Genomic DNA, 16,837 nt, shown 5'->3' on the forward strand with positions numbered 1-16,837 from the left:
CCACATTCCGGCGCCTGTTCGGGGAGGCCGGTATGGGAATTGCACCGTGCTGCTGGCCTGCCTTGGTCTGCCTTTTGCTGAGCTCCTTGATGAAAGAGGCTTACCTGTGTGGAGTTCCTCACGCTACATTCAAGGTCGACAGCGATCTGGCACTCCCCTCCTCATCACTGACTGCTGCTCAACAGAAAACACTCCTGGGAGGCATTCTTACCGCGGACCACGCTGGCATCCTCCTGCCTCCCTGGGAGCTGCATTGAGCATGCTACATTGGATCCTGTTACTCCAACCTCTGTTGATTTGGACACCTCGACTGGCCGCTAGTGTGGACATCCCAGGAAGGTCAAAGGTCAGGCTGCGGTGGAAGAGCCGTGAGTAAAGCTGCAGACCCCTACCTCCCTGCCCTCACTGACCCCCCCCCCCTCCTAAAGCAATTTTAAACCGCGCCTCCATTGCTGTTATCTGGCTTTCCCGGGATGCAAATGTCAGCACTGCATTGTGCACGGTCGTTAAAGAGAGGAGCTGGGTGATTACAGATGGCACAGGGGCATCGAATTCAGGCGGGGGCTGGCCTTCAAAATAATTCTCCTTAAGACAGCAGGCACCTGCCCACCTGCCCGTGCACCAACCTCAGCCCATTAACCCCTTCTCGGCCGAGCACCTCCCTTTTCAATGGTGGTTCCCCCTCCTGCTCAAAGCTGAGTAACATGTCTCCCAGGCAGACCGTACAGTAAGTCTTGTAAGATATCAAAGATGATACTAATGATATAATAATAATCATCTTTATTATTGTCACAAGTAGGTTTACATTAATGCTGCAATGCAGTTACTGGGAAAAGCCCCTAGTCGCCTAGGGGTGCCTGTTCGGGTACACGCAGGGAGAATTCAGAATGTCCAATCCACGTCTTTCGGGACTTGTGGGAGGAAACCGGAGCCCCCGGAGGAAACCTACGCAGACACGGGGAGGACGTGCAGACTCCGCACAGACAGTGACCCAAGCCGGGAATCGAACCCTGGACCCTGGCGCTGTGAAGCAACAGTGCTAACCACTGTGCCACCGTGCCGCCCATAATAATTGAGTTTCTACCTGGTATCGTATGTCCAAATGTCAAGGCTTCGGAGGAGATTTACTAGAATGTTCCCAGGGGTCAGGGACCTCAGTGGGTGTGGAGGGGCTGGGATTGTCCTCCAGGGAGAAGAGAAGGTTAAGGGGAGATTTAATAGAGGCCTTAAAGTCACAAAAGCGGCGTGATGGAGGAAATAAAGGAATGCTGTCTGCAGGGGCAGGAGGGCCGATAGCCAGACGGGTTCAGGTTTCAGATGGTTCGCACATGAATCAGAGAGGGAGATTCTTTTTCACACACAGCAAGAGGTTGAGACCTGGAATGTGGTGTCGGAAAGGGGAATTGGGAGCACATTCAATAGGGACTTTCGAAATTGGATGGGGCAAGCAATTTAATAATAATCTTTTTCCAAATAAGGTGCACTTGAGCGCGGCCAATCCACCTACCCTGCACATCTTTGGGTTGTGGGGGTGAGACCCACGCAGACCCCGGGAAGAATGTGCAAACTCCACACGGACAGTGACCCAGGGCCGGGATTGAACCCGGGCCCTCAGCGCCATGAAGTAGCAGTGCTAACCACTGCGCCATTATGCCCCCCGGAGTCAGGACTGTTGTGCCCAATGGTGAAGGCTCGCTGCATTAAGTCAGTCGTGACCTTTCCAGTTCTTTTGATTCAAAAGGTACAGGAAGAAAATAAATAACAATAATAATCTTTATTGTCACAAGTAGGTTTACATTAACGCTGCAATGAAGCTACTGTGAAAATCCCCTAGTCGCCACATTCCGGCGCCTGTTCGGGTACACGGAGGGAGAATTCAGAATGTCCAATTCACCTAACAGCACATCTTTCAGGACTCGTGGGAGGAAACCGGAGCACCCGAAGGAAACCCACGCAGACACGGGGAGAACGTGCAGACTCCGCACAGACAGTGACCCAAGCCGGGAATCGAACCCGGGACCCTGGCATTGTGAAGCAACCGTGCTAACCACTGTGCTACCGCGCTATGCTGCCGTGCCTCCCGCTTTTCACAACCTCGTGATGTCCGAGAATGCTTCGCCCTCAATGAAGCACTTTTTGAAGGGCGGTCGGTGTTGTAATGTGGGAGGTGTGACAGCCCGTCTGCACACAGCAAGGTCCCAGATACACTGATGTGCTACGTGTTTAGAAAATGTGTCTTTTAGTGATGGGACTGTGGCAAGGTGCGGAGTCAGTGCCAGGACTCAATCATTTATACGTCAGCATGTCGATGTATATCCAGGGGGGGTCTTGTGTTGCAGTGTGTAGCGTCCAGGCTTCTGAACTAGAAGCCCTGGATTCGGGTCCCGCTCCAGGATTTGAAGGCCAAGGAAGATGTGCGCCCAAACCGGGTGGTCACCAAGGTGCATATCTTTGCAGCACACAGGAAGGGCGGTAAGAGTGAGAGAGATCCCTGTTCAGCCAAGAAGACAGTTGGAGTCTCGGTGATCATTACCCTGAAGTTCAGACTGCAACAGGCAGGTCATGTTGCCTGTTGCCACATCGACCTGTACTCCATGTACGTTCTGTTGTACGCCACACCGCCAATATGGTTCAGACCAGTCTTGGCTGATGCGTCAGCCACATGTGTGTACTATTTGGAAATCCAGACGGGGGCTGGTTGGATGTTTATTTGATGAATGAGTAACCGATGCCATAGCTGATTATGTGATTACAAATGTACAAACTTGTCTTAGTTTTATGATGTGGAGATGTCGGCGTTGGACTGGGGTGAGCACGGTAAGAAGTCTTACAACACCAGGTTAAAGTCCAACAGGTTTGTTTCGATGTCACTAGCTTTCGGAGCGCTGCTCCTTCCTCAGGTGAATGAAGAGGTATGTTCCAGAAACATATATATAGGCATCTTTGGCATATTTGAATTTGTCTACATATATTTCACTGATCCTGAGGTTAAGTGCCATCGCGTTTCTCGACGACGTCAACACGGCCTCAGGATCAGCAATTCTGGCCCCTACCGGGGGTCAGCACGGCACTGGAGCGGTGTACGCTGCTCCAGCTGCTGATCCTGGCGTGAATTGGGCACCGCGGGATCCGCGCATGCGTCGTGGCACCGGCGCCAACACGCACATGCGCAGTGGCTCCCTTCTCCGCGCCGGCCCCGACGCAACATGGTGCAGGGCTACAGGGGCCGGCGCAGAGAAAGGAGGCCCCCAGCCAGAGAGGCCGGCCCGCCGATCGGTAGGTCCCGATCGCGGGCCAGGCCACATCGGAGGCCCCCCCCCGCTGCCCCCCTACAGGCCGCGCCCCCTGACCCTTCAACGGCGAGTTCCCGTCGGCTGAGAGCAGGTGTGGACGACCCCGGCGGGACTTGGCGTTTTTACGACGGGCGCTCGGCCCATCCCGGAGCAAGAATCGGAGGGGGGGGGGGGGTGGCGACCGATGCCGCGCCAACCACGCCAGCGCCAATGCCGCCAATTCTCGAGAATCGCTGCCGCCGTTGGGGTGGCATGGCACGATTCGCGCTGGTCGGGGGGATTGTTCTCTGGCCCTGGGCTGGGAGAATCCCGCCCAGGGTTCCTTCAGCAGCAGAGATCACTTGGGGTTATAAGTGTGGGGTGGGTCATTCAAATATTGACAAGAGTGCGTAGCCCTCTCAGCTCCAGATCAGAAGATGAGTCACACTCAGTGAATCTGGCACCAATCTCCAGGTTGGTTTCCCCAGTGTCACAGAGGCAGAGCAGCACTGTTGGAGGTTCAATGGGGGCTGTGCTTTCCTACTTGGGTGAATGTGAAAGATCCGACAGTCACCATCCAAAGAAGAGCTGGTGAGTTCCTCTCAAACGGCGTGGCCAATATGTACCACACATCACACATTAGCTTTCCTGGGAGGTGCCTGTCCAGTATCAATCAGACATTCACTGTCTTAATCAATAGGCATGATGTGGAGATGCCGGCGTTGGACTGGGGTGGGCACAGCAAGAAGTCTTACAACAAACACCAGGTTAAAGTCCAACAGCTTTGTTTTGAATCACTAGCTTTCAGAGCGTAGCTCACCTGAGGAAGGAACTGCACTCCAAAAGCTAGTGATTCCAAACAAACCTGTTGGACTTTAACCAGGCGTTGTAAGACTTCTTGGGCGTCATTCTCCGACCCCCCAGCGGGTCGGAGAATGGCCGTTGGCCGCCATGAATCCCGCCCCCGCCGGTTGCCGAAGTCTCCGGTACCGGAGATTGGGCGGGGGCGGGAATCGGGCCGTGCCGGTTGGCGGGCCCCCGCTCGATTCTCCCGCCAAGAAATTGCCTGTCCCACCGGCGTAAATTAGAGTACCTATTTACCGGCGGGACAAGGCGGCGTGGGCGGGCTCCGGGGTTCTGGGGGGGGCGCGTGGCGATCTGGCCCCGGGGGGTGCCCCCACGGTGGCCTGGCCAGCGATCGGGGCCCACCGATCCGCGGGCGGGCCTGTGCCTCGGGGGCACGCTTTCCCTTCCGCCTCCGCAACGGTCTCCACCATGGCGGAGGCGGAAGAGACTCTCCCCACTGCGCATGCGCGGGGAAACTGTCAGCGGCCACTGACGCTCCCGCGCATGCGTCGCCCCGACATGTCATTTCCGCGCCAGCTGGTGGGGCGGAAATCCCTCCGGCGCCGGCCTAGCCCCTCAATGTTGGGGCTCGGCCCCCAAAGATGCGGAGCATTCCGCACCTTTGGGGCGGCGCGATGCCCATCTGATTGGCGCCATTTTGGGCGCCAGTCGGCGGACATCGCGCCGTTTGGGGAGATTTCGCCCCTCACTTTTTAAAAATGTAAATTTAGAGTACCCAATTCATTTTTTCCAATTAACGAGCAATTTAGCGTGGCCAATCCACCTACGCTGCGCATCTTTGGGTTGTGGGGGCGAAATCCACGCAAACACGGGGAGAATGTGCAAACTCCACACGGACAGTGGCCCAGAGCCGGGATCGAACCTGGGACCCCGGCGCCATGAGGCAGCAGTGCTAACCACTGCCCCACCGTGCTGCCCTCGTAAGACTTCTTACTTAATCAATAGGATGAGGAGAGAGATTTTTAAAAACAGCTTAATGTTCATGAATAGATAATGTAGTTATTGATTCATTTTGCTCCCAAAGTTGCCTCTTCCATAGTTGGATGAATGATTTATGCTGGCATTTGTTTTTGGCACTGACCTCAGCATGAGTATCAACCTCTTCATTCCCTCCAGCTTACTGTGCATTGGCCAATAGAACTGTCGACTTTATAAAAGTGGAGGTTCTGACAATCACTGAGACACTCTCTGTACAGCTGTGAAGCGACATTATATCGGTGTCCAAAATCAGGAGAGGATTTCATGGAGGAGTTAGGGAGATGTGGTTTCCACCAGTCCAGTAGCACAGTGGTTAGCACTGTTGCTTCACAGCACCAGGGTGACAGGTTCGATTCCAGGCTTGGGTCACTGTCCGTAGTGTCTCACAGGTTTCGAGCTGGTCGATGAAGTCAGAACCAAAACACAGAGCCTTTCCTTGCTCAGAGATTTGAAAATTGAAAAATTCAAATATTGAAATTGAAAATCGCTTATTGTCACAGCTTCAAATGAACATAGAACATAGAACAATACAGCGCAGTACAGGCCCTTCGGCCCACGATGTTGCACCGAAACAAAAGCCATCTAACCTACACTATGCCATCATCATCCATATGCTTATCCAATAAACTTTTAAATGCCCTCAATGTTGGCGAGTTCACTACTGGAGCAGGTAGGGCATTCCACGGCCTCACTACTCTTTGCGTAAAGAACCTACCTCTGACCTCTGTCCTATATCTATTACCCCTCAGTTTAAAGCTATGTCCCCTCGTGCCAGCCATTTCCATCCGCGGGAGAAGGCTCTAACTGTCCACCTTATCTAACCCCCTGATCATTTTGTATGCCTCTATTAAGTCTCCTCATCACCTTCTTCTCTCCAACGAAAACAACCTCAAGTCCATCAGCCTTTCCTCATAAGATTTTCCCTCCATACCAGGCAACATCCTGGTAAATCTCCTCTGCACCCGCTCCAAAGCCTCCACTTCCTTCCTATAATGCGGTGACCAGAACTGTACACAATACTCCAAATGCAGCCGTGCCAGAGTTTTGTACAGCTGCAACATGACCTCCTGACTCCGGAACTCAATCCCTCTACCAATAAAGGCCAACACTCCATAGGCCTTCTTCACAACCCTATCAACCTGGGTGGCAACTTTCAGGGATCTATGTACATGGGCACCTAGATCTCTCTGCTCATCCACACTTCCAAGAACTTTACCATTAGCCAAATATTCCGCATTCCTGTTATTCCTTCCAAAGTGAATCACCTCACACTTCTCTACATTAAACTCCATTTGCCACCTCTCAGCCCAGCTCTGCAGCTTATCTATGTCCCTCTGTAACCTGCTACATCCTTCCACACTGTCGACAACACCGCCGACTTTAGTATCGTCTGCAAATTTACTCGCCCACCCTTCTGCGCCTTCCTCTAGATCATTGATAAAAATGACAAACAGCAACGGCCCCAGAACAGATCCTTGTGGTACGCCACTTGTAACTAAACTCCATTCTGAACATTTCCCATCAACCACCACCCTCTGTCTTCTTTCAGCTAGCCAATTTCTGATCCACATCTCTAAATCACCCTCAATCCCCAGCCTCCGTATTTTCTGCAATAGCCTACCGTGGGGAACCTTATCAAACGCTTTACTGAAATCCATATACACCACATCAACTGCTCTACCCTCGTCTACCTGTTCAGTCACCTTCTCAAAGAACTCGATAAGGTTTGTGAGGCATGACCTACCCTTCACAAAGCCATGCTGACTATCCCTGATCATATTATTCCTATCTAGATGATTATAAATCTTGTCTCTTATAATCCCCTCCAAGACTACCCACTACAGACGTGAGGCTCACCGGTCTATAGTTGCCGGGGTTGTCTCTGCTCCCCTTTTTGAACAAAGGGACCACATTTGCTATCCTCCAGTCCTCTGGCACTATTCCTGTCGCCAATGATGACATAGAAATCAAAGCCAAAGGTCCAGCAATCTCTTCCCTGGCCTCCCAGAGAATCCTAGGATAAATCCCATCAGGCCCCGGGGACTTATCTATTTTCAGCCTGTCCAGAATTGCCAACACCTCTTCCCTACGTACCTCAATGCCATCTATTCTAATAACCTGGGTCTCAGCATTCTCCTCCACAACATTATCTTTTTCCTGAGTGAATACTGACGAAAAATATTCATTTAGTATCTCGCCTATCTCTTCAGACTCCACACACAACTTCCCATCCCTGTCCTTGACTGGTCCTACTCTTACCCTAGTCATTCGCTTATTCCTGACATACCTATAGAAAGCTTTTGGGTTTTCCTTGATCCTACCTGCCAAATACTTCTCATGTCCCCTCCTTGCTCGTCTTCGCTCTCTCTTTAGATCCTTCCTCGCTACCTTGTAACTACCCATCGCCCCAACTGAAACTTCACACCTCATCTTCACATAGGCCTCCTTCTTCCTCTTAACAAGAGATTCCACTTCTTTGGTAAACCACGGTTCCCTCGCTCTACGCATTCCTCCCTGCCTGACCGGTACGTACTTATCAAGAACACGCAGTAGCTGATCCTTGAACAAGCTCCACTTATCCAGTGTGCCCAACACTTGCAGCCTACTTCTCCAACCTATCCCCCCCAAGTCACGTCTAATGGCATCATAATTGCCCTTCCCCCAGCTATAACTCTTGCCCTGCGGTGTATACTTATCCCTTTCCATCACTAACGTAAACGTCACCGAATTGTGGTCACTGTCCCCAAAGTGCTCTCCTACCTCCAAATCCAACACCTGGCCAGGTTCATTACCCAAAACCAAATCCAACGTGGCTTCGCCTCTTGTTGGCCTGTCAACATATTGTGTCAGGAAACCCTCCTGCACACACTGTACAAAAAACGACCCATCGAATGTACTCGAACTATATCTTTTCCAGTCAATATTTGGAAAGTTAAAGTCTCCCATAATAACTACCCTGTTACTTTCGCTCTTATCCAGGATCATCCTCGCCATCCTTTCCTCTACATCCCTAGAACTATTTGGAGGCCTATAGAAAACTCCCAACAGGGTGACCTCTCCTTTCCTGTTTCTAACCTCAGCCCTACTACCTCGGAAGATGAGTCCCCATCTAGCATCCTCTCCGCCACCGTAACACTGCTCTTGACTAGCAGCGCCACACCTCCCTCTCTTTTGCCTCCTTCTCTGAGCTTACTAAAACACCTAAACCCCGGAACCTTCAACATCCATTCCTGTCCCTGCTCTATCCATGTCTCCGAAATGGCCACAACATCGAAGTCCCAGGTACCAACCCATGCTGCCAGTTCCCCTACCTTATTTCGTATACTCCTGGCATTGAAGTAGACACACTTCAAACCACCTACCTGAACACTGGCCCCCTCCTGCGACGTCAAATCTGTGCTCCTGATCGCTATACTCTCATTCTCCCGTACCCTAAAACTACAATCCAGGTTCCCATGCCCCTGCTGCATTAGTTTAAACCCCCCCAAAGAGCACTAACAAATCTCCCCCCCCAGGATATTTGTGCCCCTCAGGTTCAGATGTAGACCATCCTGTCTGTAGAGGTCCCACCTTCCCCAGAAAGAGCCCCAGTTATCCAGAAATCTGAATCCCTCCCACCTGCACCATCCCTGTAGCCACGTGTTTAATTGCTCTCTCTCCCTATTCCTCATCTCATTATCACGTGGCATGGGCAACAACCCAGAGATAACAACTCTGTTTGTTCTAGTTCTGAGCTTCCATCCTAGCTCCCTGAAAGCCTGCCTGACATCCTTGTCCCCTTTCCTACCTATGTCGTTAGTGCCAATGTGGACCACGACTTGGGGCTGATCCCACTCCCTCTTAAGGACCCGGAAAACACGATCCGAGACATCACGTACCCTTGCACCTGGGAGGCAACATACCAAACGTGAGTCTCTCACGCTCCCACAAAATCTCCTATCTGTGCCCCTGACTATCGAGTCCCCAATTACTAATGCTCTGCTCCTCTCCCCCCTTCCCTTCTGAGCAACAGGGACAGACTCCGTGCCAGAGGCCCGTACCCCATGGCTTACCCCTGGTAAGTCGTCCCCCCCACAAGTATCCAAAGTGGTATACTTGTTTCTCAGGGGAACGACCGCAGGGGATCCCTGCACTGACTGCTTCTTCCCAGTCAAAGAACAAACAAAGAACAAAGAAATGTACAGCCCAGGAACAGGCCCTTCGGCCCTCCAAGTCCGTGCCGACCATGCTGCCCGACTAAACTACAATCTTCTACACTTCCTGGGTCCGTATCCTTCTATTCCCATCCTATTCATGTATTTGTCAAGATGCCCCTTAAATGTCACTACCGTCCCTGCTTCCACCACCTCCTCCGGTAGCGAGTTCCAGGCACCCACTACCCTCTGCGTAAAAAACTTGCCTCGTACATCTACTCTAAACCTTGCCCCTCTCACCTTAAACCTATGCCCCCTAGTAATTGACCCCTCTACCCTGGGGAAAAGCCTCTGACTATCCACTCTGTCTATGCCCCTCATAATTTTGTATACCTCTATCAGGTCTCCCCTCAACCTCCTTCGTTCCAGTGAGAACAAACCGAGTTTATTCAACCGCTCCTCATAGCTAATGCCCTCCATACCAGGCAACATTCTGGTAAATCTCTTCTGCACCCTCTCTAAAGCCTCCACATCCTTCTGGTAGTGTGGCAACCAGAATTGAACACTATACTCCAAGTGTGGCCTAACTAAGGTTCTATACAGCTGCAACATGACTTGCCAATTCTTATACTCAATGCCCCGGCCAATGAAGGCAAGCATGCCGTATGCCTTCTTGACTACCTTCTCCACCTGTGTTGCCCCTTTCAAAGACCTGTGGACCTGTACTCCTAGATCTCTTTGACTTTCAATACTCTTGAGGGTTCTACCATTCACTGTATATTCCCTACCTGCATTAGACCTTCCAAAAGGCATTACCTCACATTTGTCCGGATTAAACTCCATCTGCCATCTCTCCGCCCAAGTCTCCAAACAATCTAAATCCTGCTGTATCCTCCGACAGTCCTCACCGCTATCCGCAATTCCACCAACCTTTGTGTCGTCTGCAAACTTACTAATCAGACCAGTTACATTTTCCTCCAAATCATTTTTTATATACTACAAAGAGCAAAGGTCCCAGCACTGATCCCTGTGGAACACCAGTGGTCACAGCCCTCCAATTAGAAAAGCATCCTTCCATTGCTACCCTCTGCCTTCTATGACCTAGCCAGTTCTGTATCCACGTTGCCAGCTCAACCCTGATCCCGTGTGACTTCACCTTTTGTACTTGTCTACCATGAGGGACCTTGTCAAAGACCTTACTGAAGTCCATATAGACAACATCCACTGCCCTACCTGCATCAATCATCTTAGTGACCTCCTCGAAAAACTCTATCAAGTTAGTGAGACACGACCTCCCCTTCACGAAACCGTGCTGCCTCTCACTAAAACGTCCATTTGCTTCCAAATGGGAGTAGATCCTGTCTCGAAGAATTCTCTCCAGTAATTTCCCTACCACTGAAGTAAGGCTCACCGGCCTGTAGTTCCCGGGATTATCCTTGCTACCCTTCTTAAACAGAGGAACAACATTGGTTATTCTCCAGTCCTCCGGAACATCACCTGAAGACAGTGAGGATCCAAAGATTTCTGTCAAGGCCTCAGCAATTTCCTCTCCAGCTTCCTTCAGTATTCTGGGGTAGATCCCATCAGGCCCTGGGGACTTATCTACCTTAATATTTTTTAAGACACCCAACACCTCGGGCGTCATTCTCCGACCCCCCGCTGGGTTGGAGAATCGCCGGGGGCTGCCGTGAATCCCGCCCCCGCCGGTTGCCGAAGTCTCCGGTACCGGATATTCGGCGGGGGCGGGAATCGGGCCGCGCCGGTTGGCGGTCCTCCCCGCTGGATTCTCCGGCCCGGATGGGCCGAAGTCCCACCGATAAATTGCCTGTCCCACTTATCTACCTTAATATTTTTTAAGACACCCAACACCTCGTCTTTTTGGATCACAATGTGACCCAGGCTATCTACACCCCCTTCTCCAGACTCAACATCTACCAATTCCTTCTCTTTGGTGAATACTGATGCAAAGTATTCATTTAGTACCTCGCCCATTTCCTCTGGCTCCACACATAGATTCCCTTGCCTATCCTTCAGTGGGCCAACCCTTTCCCTGGCTACCCTCTTGCTTTTTATGTACGTGTAAAAAGCCTTGGGATTTTCCTTAACCCTATTTGCCAATGACTTTTCGTGACCCCTTCTAGCCCTCCTGACTCCTTGCTTAAGTTCCTTCCTACTTTCCTTATATTCCACGCAGGCTTCGTCTGTTCCCAGCCTTTTAGCCCTGACAAATGCCTCCTTTTCCTTTTTGACGAGGCCTACAATATCACTCGTCATCCAAGGTTCCCGAAAATTGCCGTATTTATCCTTCTTCCTCACAGGAACGTGCCTGTCCTGTATTCCTTTCAACTGCCACTTGAAAGCCTCCCACATGTCAGATGTTGATTTGCCCTCAAACATCCGCCCCCAATCTATGTTCTTCAGTTCCCGCCTAATATTGTTATAATTAGCCTTCCCCCAATTTAGCACATTCATCCTAGGACCACTCTTATCCTTGTCCACCAGTACTTTAAAACTTACTGAATTGTGGTCACTGTTACCGAAATGCTCCCCTACTGAAACATCTACCACCTGGCCGGGCTCATTCCCCAATACCAGGTCCAGTACCGCCCCTTCCCTAGTTGGACTGTCTACATATTGTTTTAAGAAGCCCTCCTGGATGCTCCTTACAAACTCCGCCCCGTCTAAGCCCCTGGCACTAAGTGAGTCCCAGTCAATATTGGGGAAGTTGAAGTCTCCCATCACCACAACCCTGTTGTTTTTACTCTTTTCCAAAATCTGTCTACCTATCTGCTCCTCTATCTCCCGCTGGCTGTTGGGAGACCTGTAGTATACCCCCAACATTGTGACTGCACCCTTCTTATTCCTGATCTCTACCCATATAGCCTCACTGCCCTCTGAGGAGTCCTCTCGCAGTACTGTAAGTCCCTCTTACAGTTACCCATCTATCTCCAATCTTTGGTGTAACTAATTCCCTGAAGTTGCTATCTATGACCCCCTCTGCCTCCCGAATGATCCGAAGTTCTTCCGACTCCAGCTCCAGTTCCCTAACTCGGTCTTGGAGGAGCTGGAGATGGCAGCACTTCCTGCAGGTAAAATCAGCAGGGACACTAACGGCATCCCTCACCTCAAACATCCTGCAGGAGGAACATTGCACTTCCTTCCCTGCCATCCCTCTAACTTTCAACCAAGACCTGGCTAACAAATAAATTTAAAAATAAATAAAAAATAATAATAATAATACAATATGAAGTTACTGTGAAAAGCCCCTAGTCGCCACATTCCGGCGCCTGTTCGGGGAGGCTGGTACGCCAGTGCCAACACTCCTCCCCCATACCCTGTGCCCCAGCTATCCTCTATTTCTGTGGATGCGATCTAACAAAAATAGTTCTGTTCTGGGTGGGGTCGTCCCCGGAATTTGTAGTGTTGAGAACGACCACGTTATTGAATGCCACTCTGTTATTGTTTGGGCTCTCGGTGGGGAAGGCCCTGCCAAGGTCACCCTCAGGTGTATGTCCTGCCCTGAGGAGCTCTGTTCACCAGTGCAGCAGAGATCCACCGGACCCCCCCCCCCCAACCCCCCACAAGGCCCAACTCACCTGTTGCGGGGCCTTTGAGAAACCCACACCCCTCCGCATCCAACACCCAGCTCATACGGGCAGGGTACCCCCAGGTCCGATCCCTAGCATGGGCAGTATGCCACATGGGCGCCTTGCCCCTGACAGACTGGCACCCGGGTGGCATTGCCATGGTGCCTGGGTGGCACTGCCATGCTGCCGAGGTAGCATCAGCATTAGCCCATGTGCACAGAGGCCGACCACCTGGGGCCCCCGATCACCTGGGAGATTCCCCCCCCCCCCCCCGCCCCCGATCACCTGGGAGATCCCCCCCCACCCCCAAGTACCGTCCTGCCTGGTCTCCCTTTCTGGAGATGAGTGCTGAATGGTGTCCGGCTCGGGTCTCGTCGGCAAGGCCGGTTCATCCGAGCCTTGGTTCCATCTGGTGTCGGCAAGAACTTGGGCTCGATTCTCCGATTTTGCGGTTATGTCCGCAGGGTCCATCTGGTCTTATGACTAAAAGGTCGGTGCCACCTCCGCACTGATGCTCTGCCCAGTGGAGGTCTAGTAGTAGCGCCACGTAAAGCCCCCCGGCTTTACCTACCGATACGGCCGCAGAATGGCCGCGCATGCACACGCCGGCGGTCTGCGGTGGTCGCGCCGTACAGCGTGGCGCGGCCGCGTGCAGTCCCGGCCTGCCACAAGCTGCCTCCCTTGCCACCCCCGGACCAACCCCCACCAGTCCCCCCAGCCCTCGCTGAAGCTCCCCCGGCGCAGTCCACAGCAAGGTCCCTGAACGGTGAGAACACACGCGTCCCACGCCGTCGGGGACTCGGCCCATTGGGGGTGGGCCTCAGGTGATCCTGACGTCGGCGGTCGGAGAATCCCTGCCCCTGGTGTTAACAGCTCACTTCACTAAGCAAGTCAGGACGGGATCCAGATCGCGTCGTCTCGCGAGATCTAATGAGATCTCTCGGGGGTGTAACGCCCGTCGGGAATCCCGGAAGTGACCTCTCGCGGGATCTCCCGGTCACGTCCTGTCCCGATTCCAGCGGGATGTGGTCGGGAGATCAGGCCTGGTGTGTTCAAATACCCGGAACCTGTTTCCCTTAACAATGTAATTGACAAGAAATTGACAGTAAGAAGAAGCGTTAACTTAAGGACTCAGATTTAAATTAATTGGCCACAGAACTGGAGAGGGGTGAAAGGAGCCATCTCTTTCTGAAAGTGAGTTGTTCTGATCTGGAACAGGCGGAAGCAGATTCAATAAGAAATAATGACTTTCGCAAGAGAAATGGGGAAATAACTGAAGTAGAAAAATGTGTCGGGCTATGAGGAAAGGGCAGATGTGACAGTCATTGGGCAGTTCTTTCAAAGGGCTGGTACAGGTGCGATTGGCCGAATGGCCTCCTGCATCAGGAACTGTATTTACAAATGCGCATTCTTTCTGCACTGTAAATCTCAGAGACAGCACCCGACTAAAACAATGTGTTCCCAGTTTCGAATCGCCGAAGTAAAGGAAAATGCAGAACTTCACCATAACTCCAGAGAGTTCAGGACAGATCTGAGGGAGTGCTGCCCTGTCGGAGGTGCTGTGTTTCAGAAAACGAAAGTTCCTCATCCCCGGGACTATCCTGGTGAATCTTTTCAGCGCTCCCTTCAATGCCTTCACTTCCTTCCTGAAGTTCCTTTCCCAGAACTGGACAGAATATTCCAGCTGACGCCGAACTAACGACTGACATAAATTCAACATTACCTCCTTGCTTTTGTGCTCCATGCCCTGATTAATGAGATCCAGAATACTGTATGATTTAGTCGCTGCTCCCTCAACCTGTCCTGCCACCTTCAATGACTAAAATCACAGAAACACCGGTCCCTGAGCTCCTGCTATCTCTCCCAAGTTCTTCCTCTCAAAATGAATCACTTCACATTTCTCTGCATTGAACTTCTTCTGCTTCCGTCCGACCACCCCGCCAACCTGTCTACGTCCTTTAAAGTTCTACACTGTCCCCCTCACAGTGAACACTGCGCCAGGTTTCACATCATCCGCAAACTTTGAATTGCTCCCAGTGCGCCAAGGCCTCTGGTATTTATTATATATCACAAAAAGCAAGGGTTCCAATACCATTCCCCGGAGAGTTCCACCATAAACCATCCTCCAGCCCGGAAAATCATCCAATAACCATCTTATTGTTGGGCAGTCCCTCAGGATCGAGGAGACTTGCTTCTACTCCGGGGAGCTGGGTTCTGCGGTGGGTGAACAGTCCAATCCTGGGGCCGCAGACTCTGCCACAGGTTTGGCAGGTGGTGTTAGATGAGGTGGGTGGGTGGGACATTCTGGATTCTGCGCTCTCTTTCCGCTGGTTATGCTTGTCCTCCGCGTGCTCCACCCTGCGACGTTTGACGTGATTGGCGCACTCACAAATGCCTCTTCTCCAGTTTGTGAGTCCAAGGCAAGCGACTTCCTTGGGGGTGTTGCCTTTATTGCGGGAGGCTTTCAGAGTGTCCTTATAGCGTTTCCTCTGCCCTCCTGGTGAATCATAGAATTTTTTCAAATGTGACAAGTCTCTCACTCACTGGGATCCGGTACCCCAGGTTCCTCACTCACTAGGGTGCAGTCAAGTATCTCATTTACTGGGATCCACTGTGACAATCTCTTCACTCACTGGGATACAGTATGAAATGTTCCTCAGTTACTGGGGTCCAGTGCCACAAGTTCCTCACTCACTGGGGTACCGCACTACAAGTTCTGCCAATCGTGTCTCACTGAGGGTGTCAATGTTGTGGCACAGGAGTTCCTGCTTTCCTGCTGCTGCTCCTCTCCCCCCGCTGCTGCTCCTCTCCCCCCGCTGCTGCTCCTCTCCCCCCGCTGCTGCTCCTCTCCCCCCGCTGCTGCTCCTCTCTCCCCGCTGCTGCTCCTCCCCCCCCCCTGCTGCTGCTCCTCTCCCCCCGCTGCTGCTCCTCTCCCCCGGCTGTTGCTCCTCTCCCCCCGCTGCTGCTCCTCTCTCCCCGCTGCTGCTCCTTTCTCCCCGCTGCTGCTCCTCTCTCCCCGCCGCTGCTCCTCTCTCCCTGCTGCTGCTCCTCTCCCCCCTCTGCTGTTCCTCTCTCCCCGCTGCTGCTCCTCTCCCCCCTCTGCTGCTCCCCCCCCCGCTGCTGCTCCTCTCTCCCCGCTGCTGCTCCTCTCTCCGCGCTGCTGCTCCTCTCTCCCCGCTGCTGCTCCTCTCCCCCCGCTGCTGCTCCTCTCTCCCCGCTGCTGCTCCTCTCTCCGCGCTGCTGCTCCTCTCTCCGCGCTGCTGCTCCTCTCTCCCCGCTGCTGCTCCTCTCTCCGCGCTGCTGCTCCTCTCTCCCTGCTGCTGCTCCTCTCTCCCTGCTGCTCAATCTCACTCCGCTGCTGTTCCTCTCTCCCCGCTGCTGCTCCTCTCCCCCCGCTGCTGCTCCTCTCTCCCCGCTGCTGCTCCTCTCTCCCCGCTGCTGCTCCTCTCTCCCTGCTGCTCCTCTCCCCCACTGCTGCTCCTCTCACTCCGCTGCTGCTCCTCTCTCCCCGCTGCTGCTCCTCTCCCCCCTCTGCTGCTCCTCTCCCCCCTCTGCTGCTCCTCTCTCCCCGCTGCTGCTCCTCTCTCCCTGCTGCTCCTCTCCCCCGCTGCTGCTCCTCTCACTCCGCTGCTGCTCCTCTCTCCCCGCTGCTGCTCCTCTCCCCCCGCTGCTGCTCCTCTCTCCCCGCTGCTGCTCCTCTCTCCCCGCTGCTGCTCCTCTCTCCCCGCTGCTGCTCCTCTCCCCGCTGCTGCTCCTCTCTCCCCGCTGCTGCTCCTCTCTCCCTGCTGCTGCTCCTCTCTCCCTGCTGCTCCTCTCTCCCTGCTGCTCCTCTCACTCCGCTGCTGCTCCTCTCCCCCCGCTGCTGCTCCTCTCCCCCCGCTGCTGCTCCTCTCTCCCCGCTGCTGCTCCTCTCTCCCCGCTGCTGCTCCTCTCCCCCCGCTGCTGCTCCTCTCTCCCCGCTGCTGCTCCTCTCTCCCCGCTGCTGCTCCTCTCTCCCTGC

General features: G+C 53.1%; 1 protein-coding gene across 4 annotated transcripts in view; it reads left to right on the forward strand.

The window, feature by feature from the left end:
• robo1 (roundabout, axon guidance receptor, homolog 1 (Drosophila)) overlaps nucleotides 1-16,837 on the forward strand; it is a 1,056,574-nt gene that overhangs the window by 411,290 nt on the left and 628,447 nt on the right. Inside the window, exon 1 of one of the 4 annotated variants that reach the window (XM_072513062.1) lies at nucleotides 213-368. The exons of 2 other annotated variants lie outside the window; for them this stretch is intronic. In XM_072513062.1, the coding sequence (XP_072369163.1) occupies nucleotides 260-368 (109 nt within the window). In that variant the 5' untranslated portion in view covers nucleotides 213-259. Of the gene's footprint in view, nucleotides 1-212; nucleotides 369-16,837 lie in introns of those variants that run through there. One more of the 4 variants, XM_072513064.1, reaches the window with a different exon arrangement.

Source organism: Scyliorhinus torazame, chromosome 8 (genome assembly GCF_047496885.1).
Source record: "Scyliorhinus torazame isolate Kashiwa2021f chromosome 8, sScyTor2.1, whole genome shotgun sequence".
NCBI lineage: Eukaryota > Metazoa > Chordata > Chondrichthyes > Carcharhiniformes > Scyliorhinidae > Scyliorhinus > Scyliorhinus torazame.